General features: G+C 37.9%; 1 protein-coding gene across 1 annotated transcript; it reads right to left on the bottom strand.

Annotated features, from left to right (window-relative positions):
* Positions 1 to 310: 310 nt before the first annotated feature.
* LOC132130845 (apoptosis-inducing factor 3-like) lies at positions 311 to 25,530 on the bottom strand. The gene is made up of 19 exons (XM_059542673.1): positions 25,170 to 25,530; positions 24,818 to 24,893; positions 24,175 to 24,284; positions 23,941 to 24,050; positions 13,796 to 13,840; positions 13,606 to 13,687; positions 13,417 to 13,529; positions 10,747 to 10,833; positions 10,571 to 10,662; positions 10,295 to 10,425; positions 6,867 to 6,982; positions 6,699 to 6,770; positions 6,439 to 6,502; positions 6,263 to 6,339; positions 6,069 to 6,186; positions 4,875 to 4,973; positions 4,704 to 4,779; positions 4,513 to 4,617; positions 311 to 1,874 (listed from the first exon to the last, which is right to left on the bottom strand). The coding sequence occupies exons 1-19, from the start codon at positions 25,186 to 25,188 to the stop codon at positions 1,835 to 1,837; spliced, it is 1,632 nt and encodes a 543-aa protein (XP_059398656.1). The 5' UTR covers positions 25,189 to 25,530; the 3' UTR covers positions 311 to 1,834.
* Between the last annotated feature and the right edge of the window lie 622 nt (positions 25,531 to 26,152).

Genomic DNA, 26,152 nt, shown 5'->3' with positions numbered 1-26,152 from the left:
CTGTTTTATACATTAATTTAGAATGAGGAATTAATTAACATTAAGAAGTGTTTCTTGAGCACCAAATCAGTATATTAGAATGATTTCAGAATGAAAAAAGCAGTTGCTTTAAATAGTAATTTTTCAAAATTTTACTGCTTAAGAGACATCCTTCAAAAGCATGAAAAAAAATCTTATTGACCCCAAACATATATATATTCACAATCATGTATAAAACAAAATTGCTATTAATAATGTTGATATCAGCTCATTCTCATCATTTTGCTGTACCTTTCTTTATGAAAGTAAAGAAGTCCAAACCAATAAAACAATTTATTGCTCTTTAAAGGTTACAGATATTTATGAGTATGACAAATGTGCTATATTTTTAAACTGAGTAAAAAACAAGACAATGAACCATGACTCATGATGCAAATGATACACTTGCTTTGCAGCACATTTCTGATAAAAACAGCCTTGTGTGTGACTTCATCTGCCTGTTATAATGGTGACTCATGTGTACATACCTTACTAAGCTGTATATAAAACTGTGATCAATAACATTATAAACTGAAACTGTAAAACATGGTTGCCAACCTGATTTAGTTTCTTGCAGTAGGTAAGTAAACTGGACCTACTACAGGGCTCATCCATTTGCATGTCATTAATAATGCATTAGTGCTGCAACTTGCTCCCTGCTAAAAAACTGGACCAGCATGTTTTCCTTTGTAAAGTCATGTCAAGTTTTCACATTAAAAGCAATATTGTGCTTGTTAGCAATATTAGTCCATACAGAATGTCAAAATGTCAAATACAGTAAAACCTTTTCTCACCTCTTTTTCTACCTTCTATATAGTGTGCTTTTTGTGGATCACTGCTCCCCCTTAATAATAGCAATAAAATGGGTTGTTTTTTTTTAAATAAAAACTGCAGGGAGTCTACATAAGTCTAGCTTCTTAAGGGTCTAAGCTATATTTCGTGGCCCACATATCACCTTCAGATCAGGACTGCTTTATATGACCCATATATCTCTGCACAAATTCTTGTTGATAAGAACAGAAGTGAGTTATGAGGATTTGGGATCAAAAACTGGGTTGTGTGGTAGAGGGGAGACAGAATAAGAGGCAATATAAGAGAGCAGCTCAGCATTTCTTTTGTAATATGCCCTTTTGTAACATGTTTTTCCAGCTCTATTATATATGCTCCCCCTTTTGTGACCACCGTCACATTCAGCATCCTTTGCTCAGTGTTCATCTAATCCTCCCAAGCGCTATGATTGGATGTTTGCTCAGTGATTGTCTATTTTTCCACTACCCATGCTCCATTTCACAGCTTGATCACCAACTACGCCACCTAGATCCATCAAGCATGCATGCCAGAGTGACATAATAACTGATTATCTCTATTACATCTACGTTTCCTTCAAACATTGAGTAAATTCTGAACAAAAGATACAATATATGAAAAAAAATCATCTTTGTTAAGCTCATTCCTAAATATGTGACGCTAATTAATAATATTATAAAAAATAAATATATGATTGAGTTCATATTCAGAAAAGTGGAGCTTAACCTGAGCTAACCGGCAAAATCTGCAGCAAGAACAGAATAAAAGCGTTTCATCTTTTCTTAGTTGTATGTGGGTAGTGGTTCTCCTCTCTGAAAATCAGAGTTAAAATGGCAAACTCTTTGTGAACTGAGTACAAAGCTCTCGAAGAGACATGTTGTATGTAATGCACTGGCCTTTATAAATGTTACGAAAAAACGGCTTCAGAGTAAAGACATGATTGGATGGGATGGACTGTGGACAGAATGGCTGAATTTTGATCATTCAGTGTTTAAACTGTTTTTGGTGGTCACATGGGCTGCAGCTTCAGCCAGCGAAGGTTATCTGACCTATAAAAGACAAAAAAAAAACACAGTAAAAAAACATTAACAATACAATAGAGCTCTGACGGTATGTGGTCGATTTTAGCCTCTTTAAAAGAGCACCTAGCATTTTTTACATATAAAGTTATATATGAAGAAATTAATTGTGCATTTGTAAATGTTTAAAATGATTTACACTCACAACAGAAGAAGAATCCTTATCGGTTTCACAGAAAAATGTTAAATAGTAACATTTAAAATGATGGCTGGATTCAAAACAAACAAAAAATCTCGGTTGGGTGACTTACAACATAACATGTTATCTACTAACATGTGCTGTATGTTCAAATAACGATTTGACAATAAAAAATGTTTTATGAAATGGTAAACCTCACATTTCAGTCTTTTAAGAAAAAGAACAAAATCATAAATTATAGGCATCTCACCTGCTCCATAAATAATTCTTCCCAGTCTACTTCAGGGGTGCCCAACCCTGCTCCTGGCGATCGACTGTCCTGCAAAGTTTGGCTCCAACCCTAATCAAACACACTTGCCTTTAATTTTTAAGTGAACCTGAAGACCTTAATTTAGTTGCTTCAGGTGTGTTTGATTAGGATTGGAGCTAAACTTTGCTGGACAGTCGATCCCCAGGAGCTGGGTTGGGCACCCCTGGTCTTCCTTATCCAAAGTGTTGAGATTTTTTGAATAAATATTAACCTGTTTTCAATCTACCAGTTAAGATTTACAACAAAAATATGATCTAATTTTCACATTGGTCTGAACAAAAAAGGCAGACAGATTGAATGAAAATGTAACTCCGCTGTCTGACAGCAGGTGGCACTTATGGAACAGCAGAAATAGAGCTGTTTCCCCGGTAACCACTATAAACAAAGCAGTGCTGCTCTTATAAATATTTCAAGGCATTACATTGTGAGAAGATAAAAAGCAAACCAGGCCATCGAAACTTTTCTGAAGATGGTTGTCCTCCTTATGCATTCAGATAATTAATTTAAGCATGCATTCTTTCATTTAATTTCTTTTAGCACTCCTTCCTTCATGTTTTCACACAAAATGAAACCTACGTTGCCTGTTGCACCTGTGTGAGTCAGACTGTTAATTTTGCTAAATGCTGAGTGGTATTTATCGCGAGTTTTTCCACATATTTAAAAATTAAACCTTATTAAAGATAAAGCTAATCAGTGAAGAGCAGGTTTGAGCAGAATGGCTTTTCTTTTGGTCTTTAATTAAGATTAACGAAACAGACAGCAAACTTCTCTTTCACACATTGACTTTTTTCTTTTTCTCAGTTTACGTTCATTTAAAACGTTTTATTTTAACTTAGACTGTGCTTATACGAGGACATTCACCAAAACGGCTGTGTGTGCGCTTTGGGTGCGCGTGCCTACGTAAAACAGCGCTTGAGTACCGAATTAACTCTCTTTCGTGATTTCTTACTCCTGAACGGTTTAAAATCTTTTGAATGCTTACAGGCAAAACTGAAAAAACAGGCATATGAATTATGAACTTTTCTGATGAGTCAAAAATTGCAAAAAGCATTAAGCTGAAAGGGGAAATTAAAAAAAAAGTGGGAGGGACATGTCTCACAAGCACCCCAATGTTTACATGGGATAGTAAAGAGTCCATTAAAAAGTAAAAAAAAAGTGACGTGACATACAGCCAAGTATGGTGACCCACACTCAGAATTCGTGCTTTGCATTTAACCCATCCAAGTGCACACACACAGCAGTGAACACACACCCAGAGCAGTGGGCAGCCATTCATGCTGTAGCGCCCGGGGAGCAGTTGGGGTTTCAGTGCCTTGCTCAAGGGCAACTAAGTCATGTTATTGCCGGCCCAAGACTCAAACCCACACCCCAAGGGTTAGGAGTTAAACTCTCTAACCACTAGGCCACAAGTTCCCCACTAGATGTGGAAGTAGAAGTCATTCAGATACTTTCAGACAGACTGGGGTTTTGTGAATTCAGATGTACTACTCTTTTCACATACTGTTTTTCATCTATTATATACAGTAGGAGGGAAGTATGTGATTTCAGATGCAGCTATTGTTTGGAATATACTACACTCTCAAAAGAAAAAAAAGGTAAAAAACTGCCACTACTTTCAACATGTACTAATATGTATACTTGACGTATTAACATATACACTTTATGTACTAATTTATACCTTGAAGATCCAAATATGTTTTTTTCATTGGTAAAAAGGTACAAATATGTAGATTTTGGAAAGGTACTGCCCCAGAGACAGCTTTTGTACTCTTTTTGTACTACTTTAACTATTTATGCAATAATACTGAGCATAGTAGGCAAATTCTCTGATAATCTTATGCCGTGTGACTAATCAAATTGGGGCCATAGAAAAATAACGTCTTCATTAGTTGTGTAAAAAATTTACTAGTAAACTATTATGAAATATTAACAACATTTGCTGCAATACTTAATTTTTGAAAAGCTATAATAATGTTTTTTTTCTCTCTTAATGTGGGCTAACTAGGCTAAAGCTAACCAGCCAAACCCCAACTCCTTGGTTGTACTGGTTGTTTAGATAAATGAATACAATCAGTAATGACTAAATGATGCAGTGAACCTTCAGTGAAGGATATGTGTATTTTCACATATACTGTAACTGATGTTGAGTTCTCACTCACTCTGCTTCTGCCTTTGTAATCACTCTTCCTTCCGCCAACCTTTCTGCTACCACAGAGACAGCCGGTTCAACATTCAATCCTGATGCAGCCACCACCTCATCATCCCTGAAGTTAAAAGAACAGAGACAATATTTCAAGTTTTAAAGAGAAAACAGATTAAGAATGGACAACATAACCCTACAGCTTCTTACTTGATGTAAAGTGCCAAAAACTTCATGTTCTCAAATTTCCCTTTCAGCACCATCTCAGTGTATCCCTCCCCGTACCCTGTGGATAATGAAGAACAAGGACATAATTACATAAAAATATCTGTATTTTACAATCCGTAAAGCATGATGAGTTTGTAAGTTAAAAGGCCGCACCAGCATATCGTATAGTTCTCCCCAGCAGGACGGTCCAATAGAATGGCACTGTGTTTAGCTCCACCTCCCTGTGCAACATGCTTAAGGCTGCAATCCTTCCTAATAAGGCAAATGTTATAATGCTATCAAAGCAATCTGAGTACCACAGTTGTAAAATTATGTATTTAAAAACTAGTGATGCACCAATTTTTATTTATTAATATTATTATTTTTTGTGATAAACCACCAAATAGATGCCTCTCAATACTTCAGTTGAGATAATTTTACAAATTGCTACTCTAGCATAATTTTTCTCAGTGAAGTGCATGAACACTGTTGGCATGTTTGCCTGTTACAGCTTTCCTAAGTTGTGTCACAAAATAGTGACTGACATCGTAAAAATGCATCATTGGAGAAACTCTTTTGTTCTATTAATTTTCATCAATAAACTGAAAATAAGAACTGTCAAATTTAGTGAATCACCCCATATTAGAAGTCTTTTACTTCACATCTATTAGCTTTAATGATAATATACCCTTAAAGGTGGGGTAAGCGATTTTTCAAAAACGCTTTAGAAAACTGATTTGGGCTGAGTAGCAAAACAAACTTGTGGCCAATCAACAGTAAGGGGCATGTCTAGTCATGATGTGGAGGAGAGAGTTCAGTGCACAGGACGGACATTAGCCGAGCCGAGCAACAGAAAGATAGAGATGGCGGATAAAAAACAAAAGAGGAAAATGTCTGCAGAACAAAAGTAGGCTTAAGTCAATAAGGCAAGAAGTAGGACCTGTGTAAATATCAGATCAAATTTCCAGCACTGGAGAGAACTCGAGGAGTTGAAGGCCTGTGATTGGACGCCAAGGTTGCTTTGTTTCTTCCCAATAGGTGAGTAACACTGTGTCTGTGCCGCAACAGCTAAAGTCTGTCTAGTACACTGGACGTGACAAAGCGACCATTGAAAATTATTTGAAATTTGTGTCAATACATCATAAATAGCAGTTTTCTGTCTGGGATTTGTCATGTCATGCCAAGCCGCACCCAGTGTAGACCATAGATATGTAATGTATATATATCTATGGTGTAGACAGCATCACAGATTATTATGAGTTCTATAGTATTTTGTCACGCCACGCCACTCTCATCCAGTGTAACATTGGTTTTGCTTTGTTTCACAGAACTAATGGTTGCGTACGTATGTGTGGCATCTTTGATTACCATGTGCCTGCGCTATCTGCCAATGGCCGATGCTCACATTCTGGCCTTTTGCCATTTTGAGAGGAAAGGAGGTCAGATCTCCTGCACAGTAGACGTCTGTTATGTTGGTCCTCATGTACTAGACAGACAGGGACATGATTTAAGATTTTGGAAGTGTAATGTTTGAGCTCAAAGAAATTAGTCTGAGCACTTACCTTATCCACAGTTACATAGTTCTTAGGGTCCATCCTTATTGGACTCCCTTTCAAAAACTCTGAATTGGGATTGACACCTTATATGAAGATAATTGGGGAGATGAGAGCACAAGACTGTTGTTCAGATCATTTAAATTCAAGAAGCACTTTGTTCTCAGTTCAACCACTGTACATACCAATTCCAACAATCAACAAATCAGCTTCAATAGTGATACCGCTCTTCAATTTCACAGCCTTAACCTATGAAAAAACAATTAATTCTGTTATATTCTGAATTATATAATTAATTCAGTTATAATGGATGAGCCCATCGTCAAGTTAAGTGTACTTGATAATGTATTTCAGTCAATTAACTTTAACTTTAAGAAAGGACTGGTGTGTTGCTTTTGGAAAAAAATATATTTGTTTTTGGAACAAATGACCCTGTTGACTTTACCCTCCTATTTTCGCCTTGAACTTCTGCGACGGCGTCATTCATGTGAAACTTCACCCCTCTCTCTTCCAGCATCTTAAAGAACAAGCAAACCAAAGTAATAAGATAATAATTCAGCACATATTTGATATCAGTATGACTGAGATGGTTGTATTGGCCTTTATAACATACCATCATGGTGACCTTTCCTATCTCTGGGCCTAGAGTCTTTTGATAGGGGAGTTCACTGCTTCCAATGATCGTGATACTACTGGCCATATTTATCATATAGGCGGCCACTTCCATGCCTTAAAAGCCAAACACAATAAATTTGTTATTTTGTTATTTTCAAAAATAAATAAATAAACTATAGAAGTGCTATAATATTGCTCATGTACTATACTTCATGTTTTCTGAAGCCATATCTTTTTGTGAGTAATACACTTGCTGCAATATTTCATTTTTGAAAAGCTATAATAATGTTTTTTTTTCCTCTCTTAATGTGGGCTAACTAGGCTAAAGCTAACCAGCCAAACCCCAACTCCTTGGTTGTACTGGTTGTTTAGATAGATGAATACAATCAGTAATGAATAAATGATGCAGTGAACCTTCACTGAAGGATATCTGTATTTTCACATATACACATATACTGTAACTGATGTTGAGTTCTAAACATAATCAGGAAGTTATATCTATCTATATTTAAACAATGTCTATATATTCACTTTCAGTGTTGGGAAGGAGACTTTAGAAACATAACATGTTACAGATTACAAGTTAACCTATTTAAAGTAGTGTAACTATTTCAGTTACTTAATTAAAGTAATGTAACTGATTACATTTGATTACTTTTTGATATTTTGATTACTTTTTTCAAAATTTCGAACAAATGTTTTCAACTATGAATCATTTTGAAAGATTTAACGCAGGCAGGGTTAACGTTACAGTGGTACTCAACACTGATTACTGTCAGACTTTCAAAATCCTTCTTCATGAAATAACATTATAATAATTACAGGTGCATCACAATAAATTAGAAATGTCATGGAAAAGTTCATTTATTTCAGTAATTCAACTCAAATTGTGAAACTCGGTTATTAAATAAATTCCATGCACACAGACTGAAGTAGTTTAAGTCTTTGGTTCTTTCCATTGTGAAAAAAGCCCAACAAAGGTTGTACTTCCTTCGCCAGCTGAGGAAGTTTAACCTGCCACAGGAGCTGCTAAAACAGTTCTACTCAGCCGTCATTGAGTCAGTCCTGTGTACTTCAATTACTGTCTGGTTTGGTTCAGCTACAAAATCAGATATCAGAAGACTACAGAGAACTGTTCGGACTGCTGAAAGGATTATTGGTGCTCCCCTGCCCACCCTCCAAGAACTGTACACATCCAGAGTGAGGAAAAGGACTCAGAAAATCACTCTGGATCCCTCACATCCAAGTCACCCCATCTTTGAACTTTTGCCATCTGGCCGGCGCCTCAGAGCCGCAAATACAAGAACAGCAAGGCACAAGAATAGTTTCTTCCCCCAGGCAATCTACCTCATGAACAGTTAAATGTTTCCCATTTAAACGTATGCTTATGCAAAAATGTGCAATATCCTTATATTTATTTGTTACCCCTCCATCCTAGAACATTCCTGCATCTCACTCAATCCTATTCCATTATCATTTATAGCACAATTGTTTATACACTTATTTATTTGCCAATTTGTAATTCTCCTGTAAATGTGTTTTTTTTTTTTTTTTTTTTGTCTGTGTGTTGTTGTCTCTGTTTACTGGAAGCTTATGTCACTAAAACAAATTCCTTGTATGCGCAAGCATACTTGGCAATAAAGCTCTTTCTGATTCTGATTCTGATTCTGATTCTGATGATTTTGGCTCACGTTTAACAAAAACCCACCAATTCACTATCTCAACAAATTAGAACATGGTGACATGCCAATCAGCTGATCAACTCAAAACACCTGCAAAGGTTTCCTGAGCCTTCAAAATTGTCTCTCAGTTTGGTTCACTAGGCTACACAATCATGGGGAAAACTGCTGATCTGACAGTTCTCCAGAAGAAAATCATTGACACCCTTCACAAGGAGGGTAGGCCACAAACATTCATTGCCAAAGAAGCTAGCTGTTCACAGAGTGCTGTATCCAAGCATGTTAACAGAAAGTTGAGTGGAAGAAAAAAGTGTGGAAGAAAAAGATGCACAACCAACCGAGAGAACCGCAGCATTATGAGGATTGTCAAGCAAAATCAATTCAAGAATTTGAGTGAAGTTCACAAAGAATGGACTGAGGCTGGGTCAAGGCATCAAGAGCCACCACACACAGACGTGTCAAGGAATTTGGTTACAGTTGTCGTATCCCTCTTGTTAAGCCACTCTTGAGGCGTCTTACGTGTGCTAAGGAGAAGAAGAACTGGACTGTTGCCCAGTGGTCCAAAGTCCTCTTTTCAGATAAGAACAAGTCTTGTATTTCATTTGGAAACCAAGGTCCTAAAGTCTAGAGGAAGATTGGAGAAGCTCAAGCCCAAGTTGTTTGAAGTCCAATGCTAAGTTCCCACAGCCTGTAATGATTTGGGGTGCAATGTCATCTGCTGGTGTTGCTCCATTTTGTTTCTTGAAAACCAAAGTCACTGCACCCTTTTACTAAGAAATTTTGGAGCACTTCATGCTTCCTTCTGCTAGCCAGCTATTTGAAGATGCTGATTTCATTTTCCAGCAGGATTTGGCACCTACCCACACTGCAAAAAGCACCAAAAGTTGGTTAAAAGACCAGACCTCACCAGACCTGAACCCCATAGAGAATCAAAAAATGTAGATGAGATGAAGGCCACTGTGAAAGAAACCTGGTCTTCCATACCACCTCAGCAGTGCCACAAACTGATCACATCCATGCCACACCAAATTGAGGCAGTAATTAAGGCAAAATGATCCCCTAACAAGTATTGGGTACATGTACAGTAAATTAACATACTTTCCAGAAGGCCAACAATTCACTCTTATGAAGTATTCTAATTTGTTGGTGGGTTTTTGTTAAATGTGAGCCAAAATCATCACATTTAAAAGAACCAAAGACTTAAACTACTTCAGTCTGTGTGCATTGAATTTATTTAATATACGAGTTTCACAATTTGAGTTGAATTACTGAAATAAATTAACTTTTCCACGACATTCTAATTTATTGAGATGCACCTGTAAATTTTAAAAAACAGCCGCCACAAAATCAGACTCTTTTTACTTTGAGATCGTTCTGAGGTTAAATACAGATTTAAAATCATTAGATATTGTTTATGATATTGTTTTTGAAATCAAATCTTTGCATAGCTATGACAAAAAACATGTAACTATTTACTCCCCAACACTGTACACTTTATATATTCAAAAGTTTGAGATTGGTATATATATTTTAAGTCTTACAAAAATGCCTAAAATGGTGACATTTGAAGACATACTGCAAATTATCTATCTATCTATCTATCTATCTATCTATCTATCTATCTATCTATCTATCTATCTATCTATCTATTTGGGATACATCCATGAATCAAGTGATAGCATTAGCTTTGCAGATGCAAAAACAGTTGCAGTGAGACAGAGGGTGGTGAATGTGCTTGTGTGTGTACCAACGAAGGAAGTGCCCACAACGACTGTCCTGCAGCCCATGCAGGCATAGTGGATGATCCGGGCATCCTCTGGGGTTTCCAGCATTAGCACATTTTCCAGGTCCGCACCAGGGCAGTCTAGGCTTTTTGCTCTGAAGAACAAAGATCAAGTAGTGTCTAAATTCTGCATAGATGAAAGTTGAGTAAAAGATGAAAAATAATACTGTATCTAGACATATTCCATAAAAAGTACAGTTAAATAATACTTTATATCAGTAGTTATCATCAGAGACTTACCTGCATCCGGTTGCAATAAGGATTTGGTCATAGCACTGGATTAAGCCATCATCAAATGTCACTGCTTTCTTCTCTGTGTCTATTGATAAAGCCTGCACAAAGAACAACTCTGAGATTTTCATATGATGAATATGAATATTTGTATAAATGAGAGAGAACACAAGATTAACTCTCACCTCTTTTTTCAGCCAGACCTCGATATCATACTTGTGGAAAAATTCAATTTTTCTCATTAGGAGACTGTCGCTCTCAGCATTCATTATCTAAAAAAGATCATAACAAAAGCTTTTGCTTTATACACAAAAGTTCTTGGGATTGAGCCTCAGTGGAACCGTGATGATGGGAGCAGTTATATGCTTATTTGGTGCTCAATAACTTTTTTTATTATTATCAGTGTTGAAAACACTTGTCATGCTTAATATAGCATATTCCAATGTAACCCTGGAAATTTGGAAAGAAAAAATATATAGTTGGGAATAAAACAAAGATCATTGGAGTACATTTACAGGAAAATGCTGTTTAAGTCTCTCTGCTTAAAAATGTCATGTTTAATTAGATGTTACTTGCCCTTTCCTTATGATTATTTGTGAAATTTACCAGAAATTTCTGAGTAGAAATACTGTAGTTTCAAAGCCTTTTTTTCAGTGTATAAAAAAAACAACTGAGAGAGAGTGAGAGTTCATTTGTAAACAGTACAACATTTCTCATAATGTTTTAGCAGGCCTAAAGCAGAAGTATACTAATAATGTAACTTACTACAGTCTATAGCTATTAAAATATCTTCATATATGAGATTTACATTGCTTGCTAAGACCCAAACCAGTTTGGGTTGTTCTGCAAATAATTAATCTCAAACCACATACTGTATGAAATGCATTCAAAGTATATTCTGTACATTTTTTATATTCTTTTAGGAATTTCAGAATATTCACCAACCAAGATGTAACCTGTAATGACAACATTGTTGTAATTGTATAATGCATTGCAATTATTAAAGGGATAGTTCACCCAAAAATAAAAATTATGTCATTAATAACTCACCCTCATGTCGTTCCAAACCCGTGAGACCTCCGTTCATCTTCGGAACACTGTTTAAGATATTTTAGATTTAGTCCGAGAGCTCTCAGTACCTCCATTGAAACTGTGTGTACGGTATACTGTCCATGTGCAGAAAGGTAAGAAAAACATAATCAAAGTAGTCCATGTGACATCAGAGGGTCAGTTAGAATATTTTGAAGCATAGAAAATACATTTTGGTCCAAAAATAGCAAAAACTACGACTTTATTCAGCATTGTCTTCTCTTCCGTGTCTGTTGTGAGAGAGTTCAAAACAAAGAAGTTTGTCATATCCGGTTCACGAACGAATCATTTGATGTAACCGGATCTTTTTGAACCAGTTCACCAAATCGAACTGAATCGTTTTAAACGGTTCGCGTCTCCAATACGCATTAATCAACAAGTGACGTAAGCTGTTAACTTTTTTAATGTGGCTGACACTCCCTCTGAGTTCAAACAAACCAATATCCCGGAGTAATTCATGCACTCAAACAGTTCACTGACTGAACTGCTGTGAAGAGAGAACTGAAGATGAACACCGAGCCTAGCCAGATAATGACTCGTTCACGAGTCAAGAACCGTTTTTGTCAGACATGTCCGATTCGAGAACCGAGGACCTGATGATACTGCGCATGTGTGATTCAGCGTGAAGCAGACTGACACACAGAGCGTCTGAACCGAACTGATTCTTTTGGTGATTGATTCTGAACTGACTCTGTGCTAATGTTATTAGCCCAGGTAACCCGCAGGCTTGAATCAAGGGCAATCATCGCCAATGACGCCATTACGTCAAGCGCAAAAGAACTGGTGAACCGTTTTCTTCAACCGCTTTATTGAATCGAACTGTCCGAAAGAACTACTGGTGATCCGAAAACCGATGCAACTGGTTCTTGACTCGTGAACGAGTCATTATCTGGCTCGGCTCGGTGTTCATCTGCAGTTCTCTCTTCACAGCAGTTCAGTCAGTGAACTGTTTGAGTGCATGAATTACTCCGGGATATTGGTTTGTTTTAACTCAGAGGGTGTGTCAGCCACATTAAAAAAGTTAACAGCTTAAGTCATTTGTGGATTAATGCTTATTGGAGACGCGAACCGTTTCAAACGATTCAGTTCGATTTGGTGAACTGGTTCAAGAAGATCCGGTTACATCAAATGATTCGTTCGCGAACCGGATATGACAAACTGCTTTGTTTTGAACTCTCTCACAACAGACACAGAAGAGAAGACAATGCTGAAAAAAGTCGTATTTTTTGCTATTTTTGGACCAAAATGTATTTTCGATGCTTCAAAAAATTCTAACTGACCCTCTGATGTCACATGGACTACTTTGATGATGTTTTTCTTACCTTTCTGGACATGGACAGTATACCGTGCACACAGTTTCAATGGAGGGACAGAGCTCTCGGACTAAATCTAAAATATCTTAAACTGTGTTCCGAAGATAAATGTAGGTCTCACTGGTTTGGAACGACATGAGGTTGAGTAATTAATGACATAATTTAGATTTTTGGGTGAACTATCCCTTTAATGTCTTGTCTTCCTTGCATATATTCAAGCAGTATCACACAATCAAAAATGTTGATCTGCCTTGTGTGTGATAACTTTTACACAACAGTTCAATAAACTAGAAAGAAAAAGAGTAACAATAATGTCAATAATGGCAGCGAGAAATAAATAAGCAGAATCATTCAAATGTTGTCACAAAAGTGTTAACAGATGTAAACAATTTTTTTAAATATTTTTCTGCAAAAACAATTCTAGCAGCAGTTTTCACTGATCTTATGCCTCACCTTGCTGAGTCTGGTTTTGTCATATGGAAGAAGGTCATCTCTAGATACCATAATAATCCTGCCGCCATAGTTTTCTTGCCGTAGTGTCTCAGCACAAATTAAAGAGGCTGTGCCTGCACTCAAGAATACACACCAACACTAAAACAGTCCACATAAAACACAGCAAATATATCAGACATTTTTTCTTACCTCCTCCTAGGAGCATGACAGTGTGTAACACCGCTTGATCTCTGGCTCCCATCCATTTTATACGTTTAGGCTGACCCTGGATCTGTACAGAAAATATTTTTAACAATTTACTCTCAGAATTGTCCTGATTTTGATTTTGGTTTTATAAATATAATATAGAAGATAAAATGTATATATGAAGGTACTTTACCCTTTTCTTAACAGACACATAAACTTTGTTGTTTTCGACTTTCACCTGTCAAGAAAAACAACAGATAAAATCAGTGAATATGTTAGCATGTACACTACCAGTCAAAGGTTTGGATTAATTACAATATTTTTAATGTTTTTGTCACAAGGCTGCATTTATTTGATCAAAAATACAGTTAAAACAGTAATACTGTATTGTTTTGAATTTAGAAGATCTGTTCTCCATTTGAAGATAAATGTAATTAATTCCTGATCTGCCAAAGCTGAATTTTTAGCAACATTACTCCAGAATTCAGTGTTACATGATCCTTCTGAAACCATTGATGAGTTTCTGCTTAATTATTAGCAATTATAATTGGTGCTTAATTACTATTATCAACATTAAAAACTTGATGTTTTTAAATCTTAATATTTTCCAGATTCTTTGATGAATAGAAAGTTTAATTAGCAGCATTTATTTGAAATATAAATCTTTTGTAACTTTAATTAATTAAGTAGGTCCATGCTGAATAAAAGTATTATTGTTATTATTTTAATCTTAATTATCCCAAATCATATTATAATGAAAACTGGAGTAATTGTCACCGATGGACTCTGTACTTTTTTTACCTTTTAATTAGCAGAGACATTAGGGCCTTAATGTGTGATTGTGTTTACTGTGTGAATGAACATATTTGCACTCTGAATTGTAGTGGTTATTCACCGTGTGTGTAAGCATCAAATTTGTAGTGGGTTTTGTTGTTACTATTATTAGAACTCTTCATCATGCACCACCTTTCTGCCTATATTTGGGCGTTTGCCAGAGGGTGACAGCTGAAGGGCACACCATTCCATTTCAAGGGGTTGCTCGACTGAGTCTGAGATGGTGGTATGGGCTCAACTTCAGGAAGGATCCCCCAAGGCAATCCACAATGCTTTAATAGATCCCCTCGAGGACCAGGATGGGGAATGGTATGTAGCACAGTCTCTAGTGGTGGTGAATGGAGGTAAGCTGCCAGTGAGAATGTGCAATCCATATCCAGTAGAGGTCCCACTGCGCCAACCATTGGCCAAGGTTACGATCCTTGGTATGTGCCCCAATCCTTGCCTATGCTGACTTCTCTCTACCCTTCCGACTGTTTACTGATGCCAGCCTGGAGGGCTTGGGAGCAGTACTGGCCCAAGAACAGGAGGGAAGAGAGTCATAGCTTTTGCCAGTCGGAGTCTGCACCTTGCAGAAAGAAATTTCCAAAATTACAGCTCAATCAAACTCTAACTTTTGGCTCTGAAATGGGCCATAACAGAAGTTTAAGGATTATCTGTGGGGGGCCACCATCACTTTTACAGACAACAGTCCGCTTGTACATCTAGCCACTGCCATCCTGGGAGCTGTGGAGCAATGTTGGGTGAACCAGCTGGCTAACTACCAGTACACCAAGTTTTGCCCTGGTAGAACTAATAAAAATGCTGATGCCCTTTCCAGGTTGCCAGGCGAGTGTGTTGACGCTGTGGTTGTATAACTGCCAGTTTCAGGACCCAGGGTTGCAGCTCCTGTTGAACTGGAAAGTTGCAAACATGCTTCCACCACCTCATGAACGAAAAGGTCCTCCTCAACAAGTAAAGCGAGTCCTGCGTGAATGGGAACGCTTGGGCCATCAAGGAACAAGGAAGGTCTGGTCAGTTATGAGGAGACAGTTCTATTGGCCCAGCATGCTGAAGAGCGTGGAGACCTGGATGGCGACCCATCCTCGTTGTCTCCAGCAGAAGCCTGGACCTGAGGTAAGGGCTCCCCTGGCACCCATTTCCACGTCCTACCCCTTTCAGGTATTGGGAATAGACTACCTTTCACTGGGAAGACCAGGGGACCCTTTCCCTTATATCTTAGTCATGACTGACCTCTTCTCCAAGTATGCCTTTGCAGTACCAACAAAGGACCAAACAAATAAAATAATTTTAAAATCAGTGCGAAAGTGCACAGGGAGCCAGTGGAGGGATTGGATGATGGGTGAGATATGGTCAAATTTTTGAGTTCCAGTTAAAAGACGAGCAGCTGCATTTTGGACTAGTTGTAATCGTGACATAAGTGATTTGCTAATACCAGTGTAAAGTGCATTACAATAATCTAAATGAGTGGTGATAAAAGCATGGATTAAAATTTCAAAATCATGTCGAGATAAAACCGGTTTTACTTTGATTATTTGCCTCAGCTGGAAAAAGCTGGTCTTCACCACTGCACTAATCTGGGCATCAAGTTTTAACCGACCATCCAACTTGACTCCCAGGTTTGTAACCACAGGGCTAATGTCTCGGGTTAGACAACCCAAGTCAACAGGAACCGCAGCAGCTGAGTCACTAGGAGCAAATAACACAAACTCAGTTTTGCTCTCATTTAAATTAAAAAAATTCATAGCCATCCATGCTTTCACTTCATTCATACACTCTAAAAGTGTTTTTGACTGACTTAGCGAAACACATATATTTGGCAGTCGTCAGCATAAAAATGGAACTAAACATTGTGACTTCTAAGAATTGACCCAAGAGGCAGCAGGTACATTGAAAAAAGTAGCGGCCCAAGGACAGACCCTTGAGGAACACCGCACGACAGAGGAGCCGAAGAGGACACAGCATCACTGACCTGAACTGAAAAACTTCTGCCTTCCAAATAGGACATAATCCAGGCTAAGGCCAACCCCTTAATGCCCACACAGTTCTCCAGTCGCAACAATAAAATTTGGTGGTCGACTGTATCGAACGCAGCCGTAAGGTCCAATAGCAGCAGAGCAACAGTATCACCAGAGTCTGAAGCCAGAAGAATGTCGTTGAAAACCCTCAGCAGAGCTGTCTCAGTGCTGTGGGCTGACTTAAACCCAGACTGGAAAATTTCAGTTATACAATTGTCATTCAAAAATGTGCTCAGCTGCAAATAAACAACTTTCTCCATAATTTTGGAAAGCAGGGGGAGCTTAGAAATAGGCCGATAGTTAGAAAGCTCAAGTCTGTCTAGACCAGGTTTCTTTAACAAGGGTTGAACAACTGCATGTTTAAAACTCATAGGTACGACTCCAGTAATTAAACTGACAGTAACAATATCAAGTATGCAGGGCACCACTTTAAAAAGACGAGGGGGAATCACATCATTGGGGGAGCCAGTGAACTTCATTTGACCAATAATCTTTTCTAAAAAAGGCAAGCTAACAGGCTCAAACTGGTTCAAAACAGCAGAACAGGTACCAGGTACCAAGATATTCCCTGTTGGTTTGGGTGAAGCAACACAACAGGACTCTGACACAAGCCTACGATATGGTAAAGGCGAATGCTGAGAGGCAGCAACAGAAGGACCAGCAAGGGTACAATTGACATGCCAAAGTGAATTCGCTTCTGCCAGGGGAACGAGTCCTCCTGAGGAATTTCCGCCGGTGTGCAAAGGGCAAGCTGGCACCGCGTTGGGGTCCGGAAATTTGGGTGGTGGTAGCCCGACGTTGAGCCGATCGACCGGTCTATGTAACTCGTCCAGAAGGTCATGAAGGCCCCACTAAGACTATTCACCGCAATAACCTGCGCTGTTGCCCTGTGAACATGTCAAGAGAAGAGCCTTCATTAGGGGAACTGTTTACAAGCCGACCAAAGGCCATGTCCTGGTATCCAGTCATAGTCACTCCACTAGTCCATCAGCACCAGCTCACTGGCAATAACCCTGCTGGAAAACCACTGGAAAAGTAGGGGGGTGTCACTGGTAGACTCTGTACTTTGTAATTAGCAAAGACGTTAGGGCCTTGATGTGTGATGGTGTTTACTATGTGCATGAACATTTGCACTCTGAATTGTAGTGGTTATTCACAGTGTGTGTGCATCGAATTTGTAGTGGGTTTTGTTGCTATAATTTAATCTGCCCTACTTGACTATTTTTAGACACCCGCTCATGGACAAACCTGGCAACCTGCCTCCTGTTTTATTTCTATGCCCATATTTGGACTGTGGTTCCTCCCCTGCTAATGTGACTTAATCTGTTATTAGAACTCGTCATGCACCACCTGTCTGCCCATATTTGGGTGATACTTCCTGTCGTTGAGTAACTTTATTATTGCCTCTGCCTTGCTAGTGATGATTGCAATTAGCGTCTATTTGTCTAACAGCTGGCCATGCCTGGGTTGAAGGAGATAAAAACTGGTTCTTTAGTAGAGAGAAGGGACGTGCCTGGTGGTGGTTGATCTGCTGCCATTGTGTTCAATGGACTCTCCTGCTCTGAAAATTAAGCCCAGGTTCTCAGGCTTCTCTGTTTGAAAACCGGTGTACTGCAGCTGAATTTCTTTCACTGCTCTCTAATGTCGCCTGAAGGGCCATAATTACATTTTACTACCACACAGTGTGAATGTGTGTCCCTCTGTGTAGTGTCTGTGTTCATTGTGGTTACTTGCTTCTAGCCTCAGCAATACCCATTCTATGGTTCCCGTGTCTGGCGCTGTCCTGAAGACTGTGGCAATCCTCAAACTGCACTAAATGCTCGCTATTGTTGCCGGAAGGGCCGTAACTATATTTTATCATGTTACAGTGTAACATACAGTCTGGTGGTCATTCTTGGTGCTCTTTTCTAGCATCTGGCTTATCCATTTTGGGGTTCTGGGCCCAGTGCTGCTGCTGCGAAGACTGCCTTGGTTACACCAGAATCTCCCTTCAATGCTCACTGTTTGCTGCCTAGAGTACTGTAACCTTCTCCTGGGGTCTGATGACTGTCGTGACCTTCTGGACGTGTTCGCTTGACTGTTTCTCTACCGAGACGCCACCAATCACTGAACCTTAATCTCTCTAAAGGGTTTCAGAGACTTTTAGTGAACTTTTCCTTACGTATTAGTATTTTCTATTTAGTGCTTGCTGGCCCATTAATAAAGTGTTTTGTATTTCAACTTTGATTGTCGGTTGGGTTTCTGTGGCTGGGAACCTGGGTCAATTATTTAACGTTGGTCACTAGGTGACATAATGGCTCCTGAAAATTCCACTTGGCATCACATTAATAAATTTGATTTTGCATTCAAATAGAAAGTTTTTGCAATATTAGTGTTTTTATTTTAATTGATCAAATAAATGCAGCCTTGGTGAGAAGAAGAGACTTTTTTGAAAAACGATTCAAGTTTTGGCCAGAAGTGTATGAAAACAGTAACTACTTACCAAGATCATTTTATATATTTAAAGGGATAGTTCACCCAAAAAATGAAAATTTGATGTTTATCTGATTGCCCCCTGGCCATCCAAGATGTAAGTGACTTTGTTCAGTAGAGCACAAATCAAGATTTTTAGCTCAAACCAGTGCAGTCTATTATTCTTATAATGTTAGTGGATGGGAATCATGGCTAAAACATACAATTTAAAAAAAAACTACACAAAACCAATTTAAACCCTGTGGTTCGTGACAATACATTGATTGTGTAAAGACACAAAACGGTCATTCTATGCAAGAAACTGGACAGTATTTATATAATTTTTTACCTCTTATTCATGCTATGTCCGAACTGCTAGCACGCTCCTGAGCGCATCCTGTTGTGCACGTTCTCAGCAGCAGAGCATGAGGAGGCATCTTCTTCTTGCTTTACAGAGGATCACAGACTTATGAGTGCATTTCCAACCAACTATCTCTCAAATGGATCTTTGACACTCCTGATTGAGATTGTAGATAGAGTGTCAATGGTCTCCTTGAGAGATAGGTGGCAGTAATGCACTCAGAAGTCTGCGATCCACTGTAAAGCAAGAAGAAGAAGATGCATCACACATCTGCTGCTAGAACGCGCACAACGGGACGCACTTAGGAGAGTTCTAACAGTTCAGACATTGCATGAAGTTTCTTGCACAGACTGATCGTTTTGTGTCTTTACAAAATGTATTGTCACGAGCCGAAGTGTTTAATTTGGTTTTGTTTGTGTATGTTTTTTTTTGTTTTATTGTATGTTTTAGTCGTGATTCCCATCCACTTACATTATAAGACTGATAGACTGCAATGGCTGGAGTTCATAATTTGTGTTTTATATATATATATATATATATATATATATATATATTTTTTTTTTTTATCCAGCTGTATTTGCTCAGTGCAACTTATAACTTCCAAGTGAAAAACATAACACCAACATGTCAGAAATAAATAAATAAGTAAAAAAACAGAATCACTGAATTGGAAAAAAGGTTCACCCCCTCCTGAAAATGACTTGTAAACTCAATCATGTGTAGCTGGCACCATCTCAATGGCACACAAATCCGTTTGACTTTCAACTGTGTTCAGCTGCGGTCATTTTGATTAGCTCAGAATGAAAAGAGCTTTCCTGGAGCATTTCAGTCCTTGGTAGAGCAACTGAAGCAAACAATCAACTATGAGTAGCAAGGCACTGTCAAAAGATCTCAGAGAGAAAGCTGTGTGCAAGCATAAGTCAGGAGATGGATCCAACCAAATTTCAAAGGCTTTATCAATGCCTAGAAGCACTGAAGTCTATAATTACGAAGTGGAAGGTATATGGTACAACACAGACCCTCTCTGAATCAGGATGTCTCTCCAAACTGGATGAAAGAGCCAGGAGGAAACTGGTCAGAGAGGCGACCAAGAGGCCTACAACAACTCTGAAGCAGCTGCAGGAATTTATGGCAAAGAGTGGTCATTGTGTGCATGTGAAAACAATATCACAAATGTGTCTTGTAGGTGAGGGTTACAAGAAAAAAGCCACAAGAAAGAAAGGCCACATGCAGTCACGGCTGAGCCAAAACACACCTTGAAGACGTACTCTGAGACAGATGAGACTAAAATGTAATTATTTGGCCTCCAAATTAGGGCTGTGAATCTTTGGCAAGGCAGCGATTCGATTTGATTACGATTCATAGGTTTTCGATTCAAGAACGATTTTTGCAAATTTAGAACGATTCAATTAGATTCGATTCACAATTAAATTCGATTCGATTCGATTATAACGATTCGATTCTGCATTCTTTAAGTGCATTCACGGGATTATTTAAATGCTTCTACTAAATTCTTTAAATGCTTAGTCAGGGGGCAAATTACAGTAGCATTTATGGTTAGAGAACCATAGGTTATAAAAAAGAAAACTTTTGTCCATTGTTAAATGCTAGTTTAATGATGCAACATGGCATACGTAAAAATGTATGTAAGCCAAGTTTTTAAAAAAGAGCTTAAAGAGTATTATGTATAAGCTAACATTTTGTCACACCAGGGGCGTAGCCATAATTTCAGAAGTGACAGAAATGTCAAATACAATCGTTTTATGTATGTAGCCTATATAATATTAATAATAATAATAATTCTAATTATAATTATTATTTTTTTTTTTACAAGGAATTATCTTCTTTTTTAATTACTTTTAATTAGCTGTAATAAATCAAATACACCGCTGGACAATAATCAATCATTTGTAATCGATATTTTTTTCCTAATGGCAATTTTATGATTGTTTTATATACTAGGCTACATTTAATTAGCAATTATTTTAATTTTTCTGTACAGAATAAGGTAGAAAATATACTTTATAGTTTCTGTACTGTAATAAATGTCAATTAGCACTGCATCATCATAAATTGTTTGTGGGTTTCATCAGTTCATTCTGCTTTTATTCAGTTTAGGTGCAGATATAGCCTGGCACGTCTATGAGAGCGAGATCGCTTCTCTTTCAGTGTGAAAACGTCTTCATCTCTATTTAACTTTTCCTCTCCATCAGCGAATGATTCTGAGAGAAAACGTGCCAGATGTCTGTTTGCTAATGAAACAAACGCTACTTTCATGCATCTGATTATCAGATAAATCTCGCGCTCTTATTTCAAGGTCGTTGTTAATGCTGTGGTTAATTTTAAGTTTCCTTCGTATATTCGGTTCATCCGCATTGTTTAAAAACATTCATCATTCAATGGATCTGTGCGTATGATTTAGACACTCACATTTCTGCTCTGTCCATGCAATAAATACAGCTGTCGACGGCTCCGGTAACTCCGTCGGTAAGATGCAGAGAGCCATTGACAAACTACAGAAAAGTAAAACTACTTCACGTTAGCATTACTGGCCACGAGTCCTATAGATCACACGTCAGCTACGTCAGAGACGAACGGAGCGCGAGCGCAATCCTGTGACAGTCTCAGGCAGTGGAGCGCGTGAAGGACAGATAAGAGGCACGGTTCACGAACACTCTTCAAGGTCTCCATTAATTCGTGCGTGTAGTAATTTAATGTGTATACATTTTGAAAGCATTGAATCGCTATAGAAATCGAGATTCATTCGATTCTTAGCATTTTGAATCGATTACTGTCCAAGATCGGCGATTCACGATTCAAAAATCATGTTTCAAGATCGATGCATATGAATCGACGGGGTTTGTAATCGATGCATCGAGAAAACGAGTGAATCGTTACACCCCTACTACAAATGATATGTCTGAAATCCAATATAGCTCAGCAATTAAATAACAGCATTCCTCCAGTAAAACATGGAGGTGGTAATATCGTGTTATGGGGGTGTTTCTCTGCAGCAGGGACTGGAGCACTTGTCAGGATAGAACGAAAAATTGCATTGGGCAAAATACCATCAAATTCTTGAGAAAAATCTGCTACCCTCTGCCAGAGAGTTTTTTTTTATTTATTTAATTTTTTTTATACAGACAAAATAAAAAACAAACAGTCATAAAAGAGAAAACATTGTCCGCACTTTTTCCTTTTTACACATTTCAACGTAGCCACCCCCCACCCTAAGAACCCCCCCCCCCCCCCCCCCCCCCGAGGATTAGAAAATATCAACAGTCTTTGTATACAATTATAGTGAAGATGCACATAATAAAAAAAAGAGAAAGAAATACACACATATACATACAGATATGCATCCAAAACAGTGCACACATATACTGGATCAAAAATCGGTTCAATGTTTACATACCCATGATTTATAAAATTAGTCAGAATCTAGAGAGGACATAGCTTCATAAAGATTTAGAATAGGGTTCCAAATTTTATAAAATGTATCAATTGAGCCCCGAGTAGAATATTTCAATTTTTCAAGTGAAAGGAATGACATCAGATCCTTTAGCCAAAAGGTATTTGAGGGAGGGGTTGGACACTTCCAATGCAACAAGAGGCACCTTCTAGCTATCAGAGAGGCAAAGGCAATAACCTCTGCTTTCTGCCTTGTGATAGAAGACAAGTGAGAAACGCCGAAGATGGCAACTATGGGACATGGAGATAAAGAAACATGCAGAGCCAAACATGAAGTCAAAAAAAGAAGCCCAAAATGAGGCCAATTTTGGGCAGCCAAAGAACGTATGAGTGTGATCAGCGGGAGAGAAGGAGCATCTGGTACAGGAGTCTTCTGTTTGTGGGAACAATTTATTAAGTCTAGCTTTGGTCAAATGAATTCGATGCAAGACTTTTAGCTGAATGAGACTTAGCCGAGCACATACAGTGGTGGAGTTAACTCTAGCAAGAGCCTCAGACCATAGCTCTTGGGAGAACTGGATTTGCAACTCATTCTCCCAGGTTATCTTCAAGCAGTTAAGAGAAGATGTAACCAGAGAGTTTTTTTAACCTTCCACCATGACAGTGACTAAAACCACAAGCAAAACTGAGCATGCAGTGGTTGAAGGAGAAAAAAGTGAATGTCCTTGCATGGCCTAGTCAGACCCCAGACTTAAACCCCCTCGAAAATCTGTGGAATGACTTGAAGAATTTAACTGAACTTGAGCAGGTCTGCAAAGAAGAGTGGACAAATATTGTCTAGATGTGCAAAGTTAGTAGAGACAAATCTCTACAGACTAAAGCTGTAATTAAAGCACAAGGTGGTTCAACTAAATTCTGACACAAGGGGATGATCCTTTTTTCAACTCAGTGATTCTGTTTAAAAAAGAAAATCTGACATGTTGGCCTTATATCTTTCCCTTGGATGTTATAAGTTGCTCTGAGTAAACAGCTGGATAAAACAAAAACTGTGTCTGTCTTCATTCAGGCTGCAAAGCAACAAAATGTGTAAAGTGGGGTGATTATTTTCTATACCCACTGTATGTGTGTGTGTGTGTGTGTGTGTGTGTGTGTGTGTGTGTGTGTGTGTGTGTATATATATATATATATAAATAATTTACTGTACATTTTAATTCTTAAAAATTCTTTATGCTAAGCAGTACAGAAATGTATGGTAATACATGCCTTGTGGCAAGGCAGACAGTCAATTCCAGGATACTCCTCCAAGTCACCGGTCTTCACATTGAAACATGAACCATGCCAAGGACAGCGGACCCTGTGACCTGACAGCACCCCTGCAGAGGAACCACAAACACCCAATGTAATACTGCAAGCTCACAAGTCTTTTCTAGTAATGTTTTACTTCTCCCATGTTATTTATCTATGCAGAAGGAAGGCAGTGGGACCAAGCTCGATCACCTTTGCTCAGAGGAGCACCATAGTGTGTGCACTGGTTACTGATGGCACTGTACACCCCATCACAGCGTACCAACAGAACATTGTGCTCACCGACCTCCACCTCCATCATTCTAGATCACAAGAACAACAAACACTCAGACATTTTCGGTTTTACACAGAGTGAGTGTCATTCAACAGCTTTAAAGTCAAAGTCTAGTCTAGAGGCAAATTCTCACTATTAACTAGCTATTAACTATGAATTTTGTCTCAGTAAACTCCTAATTTGTTGCTTATTAATAGTTATTAAGGTGGTTGTTAAGTTTAGGTGTGGATAGAGATCGAAAAACCAATATGCTAGTGTTAGCATGCATGCTAATAAGCAACTAGTTAATAGTGCGAACTGGTCCCTGAACTAAAGTGTAAACAAAACATATGACTTAAAATAAATTTACAGCCTTAAAAAAACAATGATCAAAACTGTCTAAAATTTACACAACTATTTGTAATCCAGTCCACAATTTAAATTTACTTTTAAATATTGCTCAGGATCTTTTGTGCATCTTCACTGATAAAAGTTTGAAATATTTCATAATTCAATATGTATATTAAAAATATAATGCATATTATTGGAAATGAAAATGACAGGCATTTATAGGGAACCTACTCTCCGTCTTTGAGTTCTGCCTCGTCACATACAACATCTGTCCCCTCTTCTTCTGGATCCAAACCATCCACTAAACCTATAGCCATAACAGCCAAGAGAAAATAATATATCACTCATCATGATCAACATAGCAAGAACAACGGCATGGAGAAAAGCATAATATCTCAATGATTTCAACACTATATAATGTATTACATTATCAAATGTTAGGGAACTTATGGAACTTAACAGCATAATCGCACGTCAGAGCAGTGAACATAAGAATAAAGTAATTAATAGATATAATAATAATAATTATTAATTCCTTACATTTATAAATATAATATAATATAATAAATGATTGGATGCTTACCTGATTGTACCTCAGACATCACAAACTGATAAGTAAGAAAAGACTCTCTCCAGTAAATGATTTTGAAAAACTATCCTTTCTGTCAACTGCTGTCATACAGTCAAACTCTTGGGAAGGCTGTAATGACCACAATGATCGGTTCACAAGTCCCTAATCCACGTGACCAGACCTGTCCTTTAGGCATTTCATCATTCAGATGCTCAGACTCTCTCAAGAATTTGGTTACTCCAAAAAAGTCGGTCCAAATTTAGTGTTTCAGGGATGAAAAAAAGGAAACTGAGTTTCCAAAAGCCAGTCAGATGGTGTAAAGTGTATAAAGAACATTTAGTTGTAGAAGAGTAATACCATTTGTTGTGGTATAACAACAGAAGAGAGAACGGCTGAGCAAGCAGCACACAACAATAGACGTGCACAGAGCAAAGTGCGTGACTCTGCACCTCTCTCTAAAACACTGACACTCGTATTCATATGCTCCTTTCAAGATACAATTGATTTAAATATACCTTAAAGAGTTTATATTGACATCAAGAATTTACTATAAATAATATGGTATATGCTGTTATATAGTTTATGAAGTAAACCAGTAAAATTTGTAAGTTGTAAATTAACATCATGGATCAAAGTTGAAGAATCACTGTGAATTTTGCTATTTACATCAATTATCAGCATCTTTCTTTTTTTTACAGATCCTGTCAAAATTTTAAAGCTAATTTATAAGTATTACATTACTTAATTCAATTATTCAATCATTTCTGATGTTGTGTACAGTGAAACTCTTACTGCTTCCCTGCAGATGCATAGCAGCAAGTTTAGAGACTGGAGAAAAAATATATTTAAGAGAAGCAGAAGCAAAACGTAAAGTCTATCTTAAACTATATCTTGATTTTACTATATCGTTACTGGATGAGGTGAGACACTTTTGATTCATTCATTGGTGTTGTCTTCAAAATGGCATAGCTTCTCAAGGAATAATGTTTTAAACT

The sequence above is a fragment of the Carassius carassius genome, chromosome 47, assembly GCF_963082965.1.
Source record: "Carassius carassius chromosome 47, fCarCar2.1, whole genome shotgun sequence".
NCBI classification, from domain to species: Eukaryota; Metazoa; Chordata; class Actinopteri; order Cypriniformes; family Cyprinidae; genus Carassius; species Carassius carassius.
The sequence above is the reverse complement of the archived record's forward strand: the minus strand, read 5'-3'. Positions and strand labels throughout refer to the sequence as shown.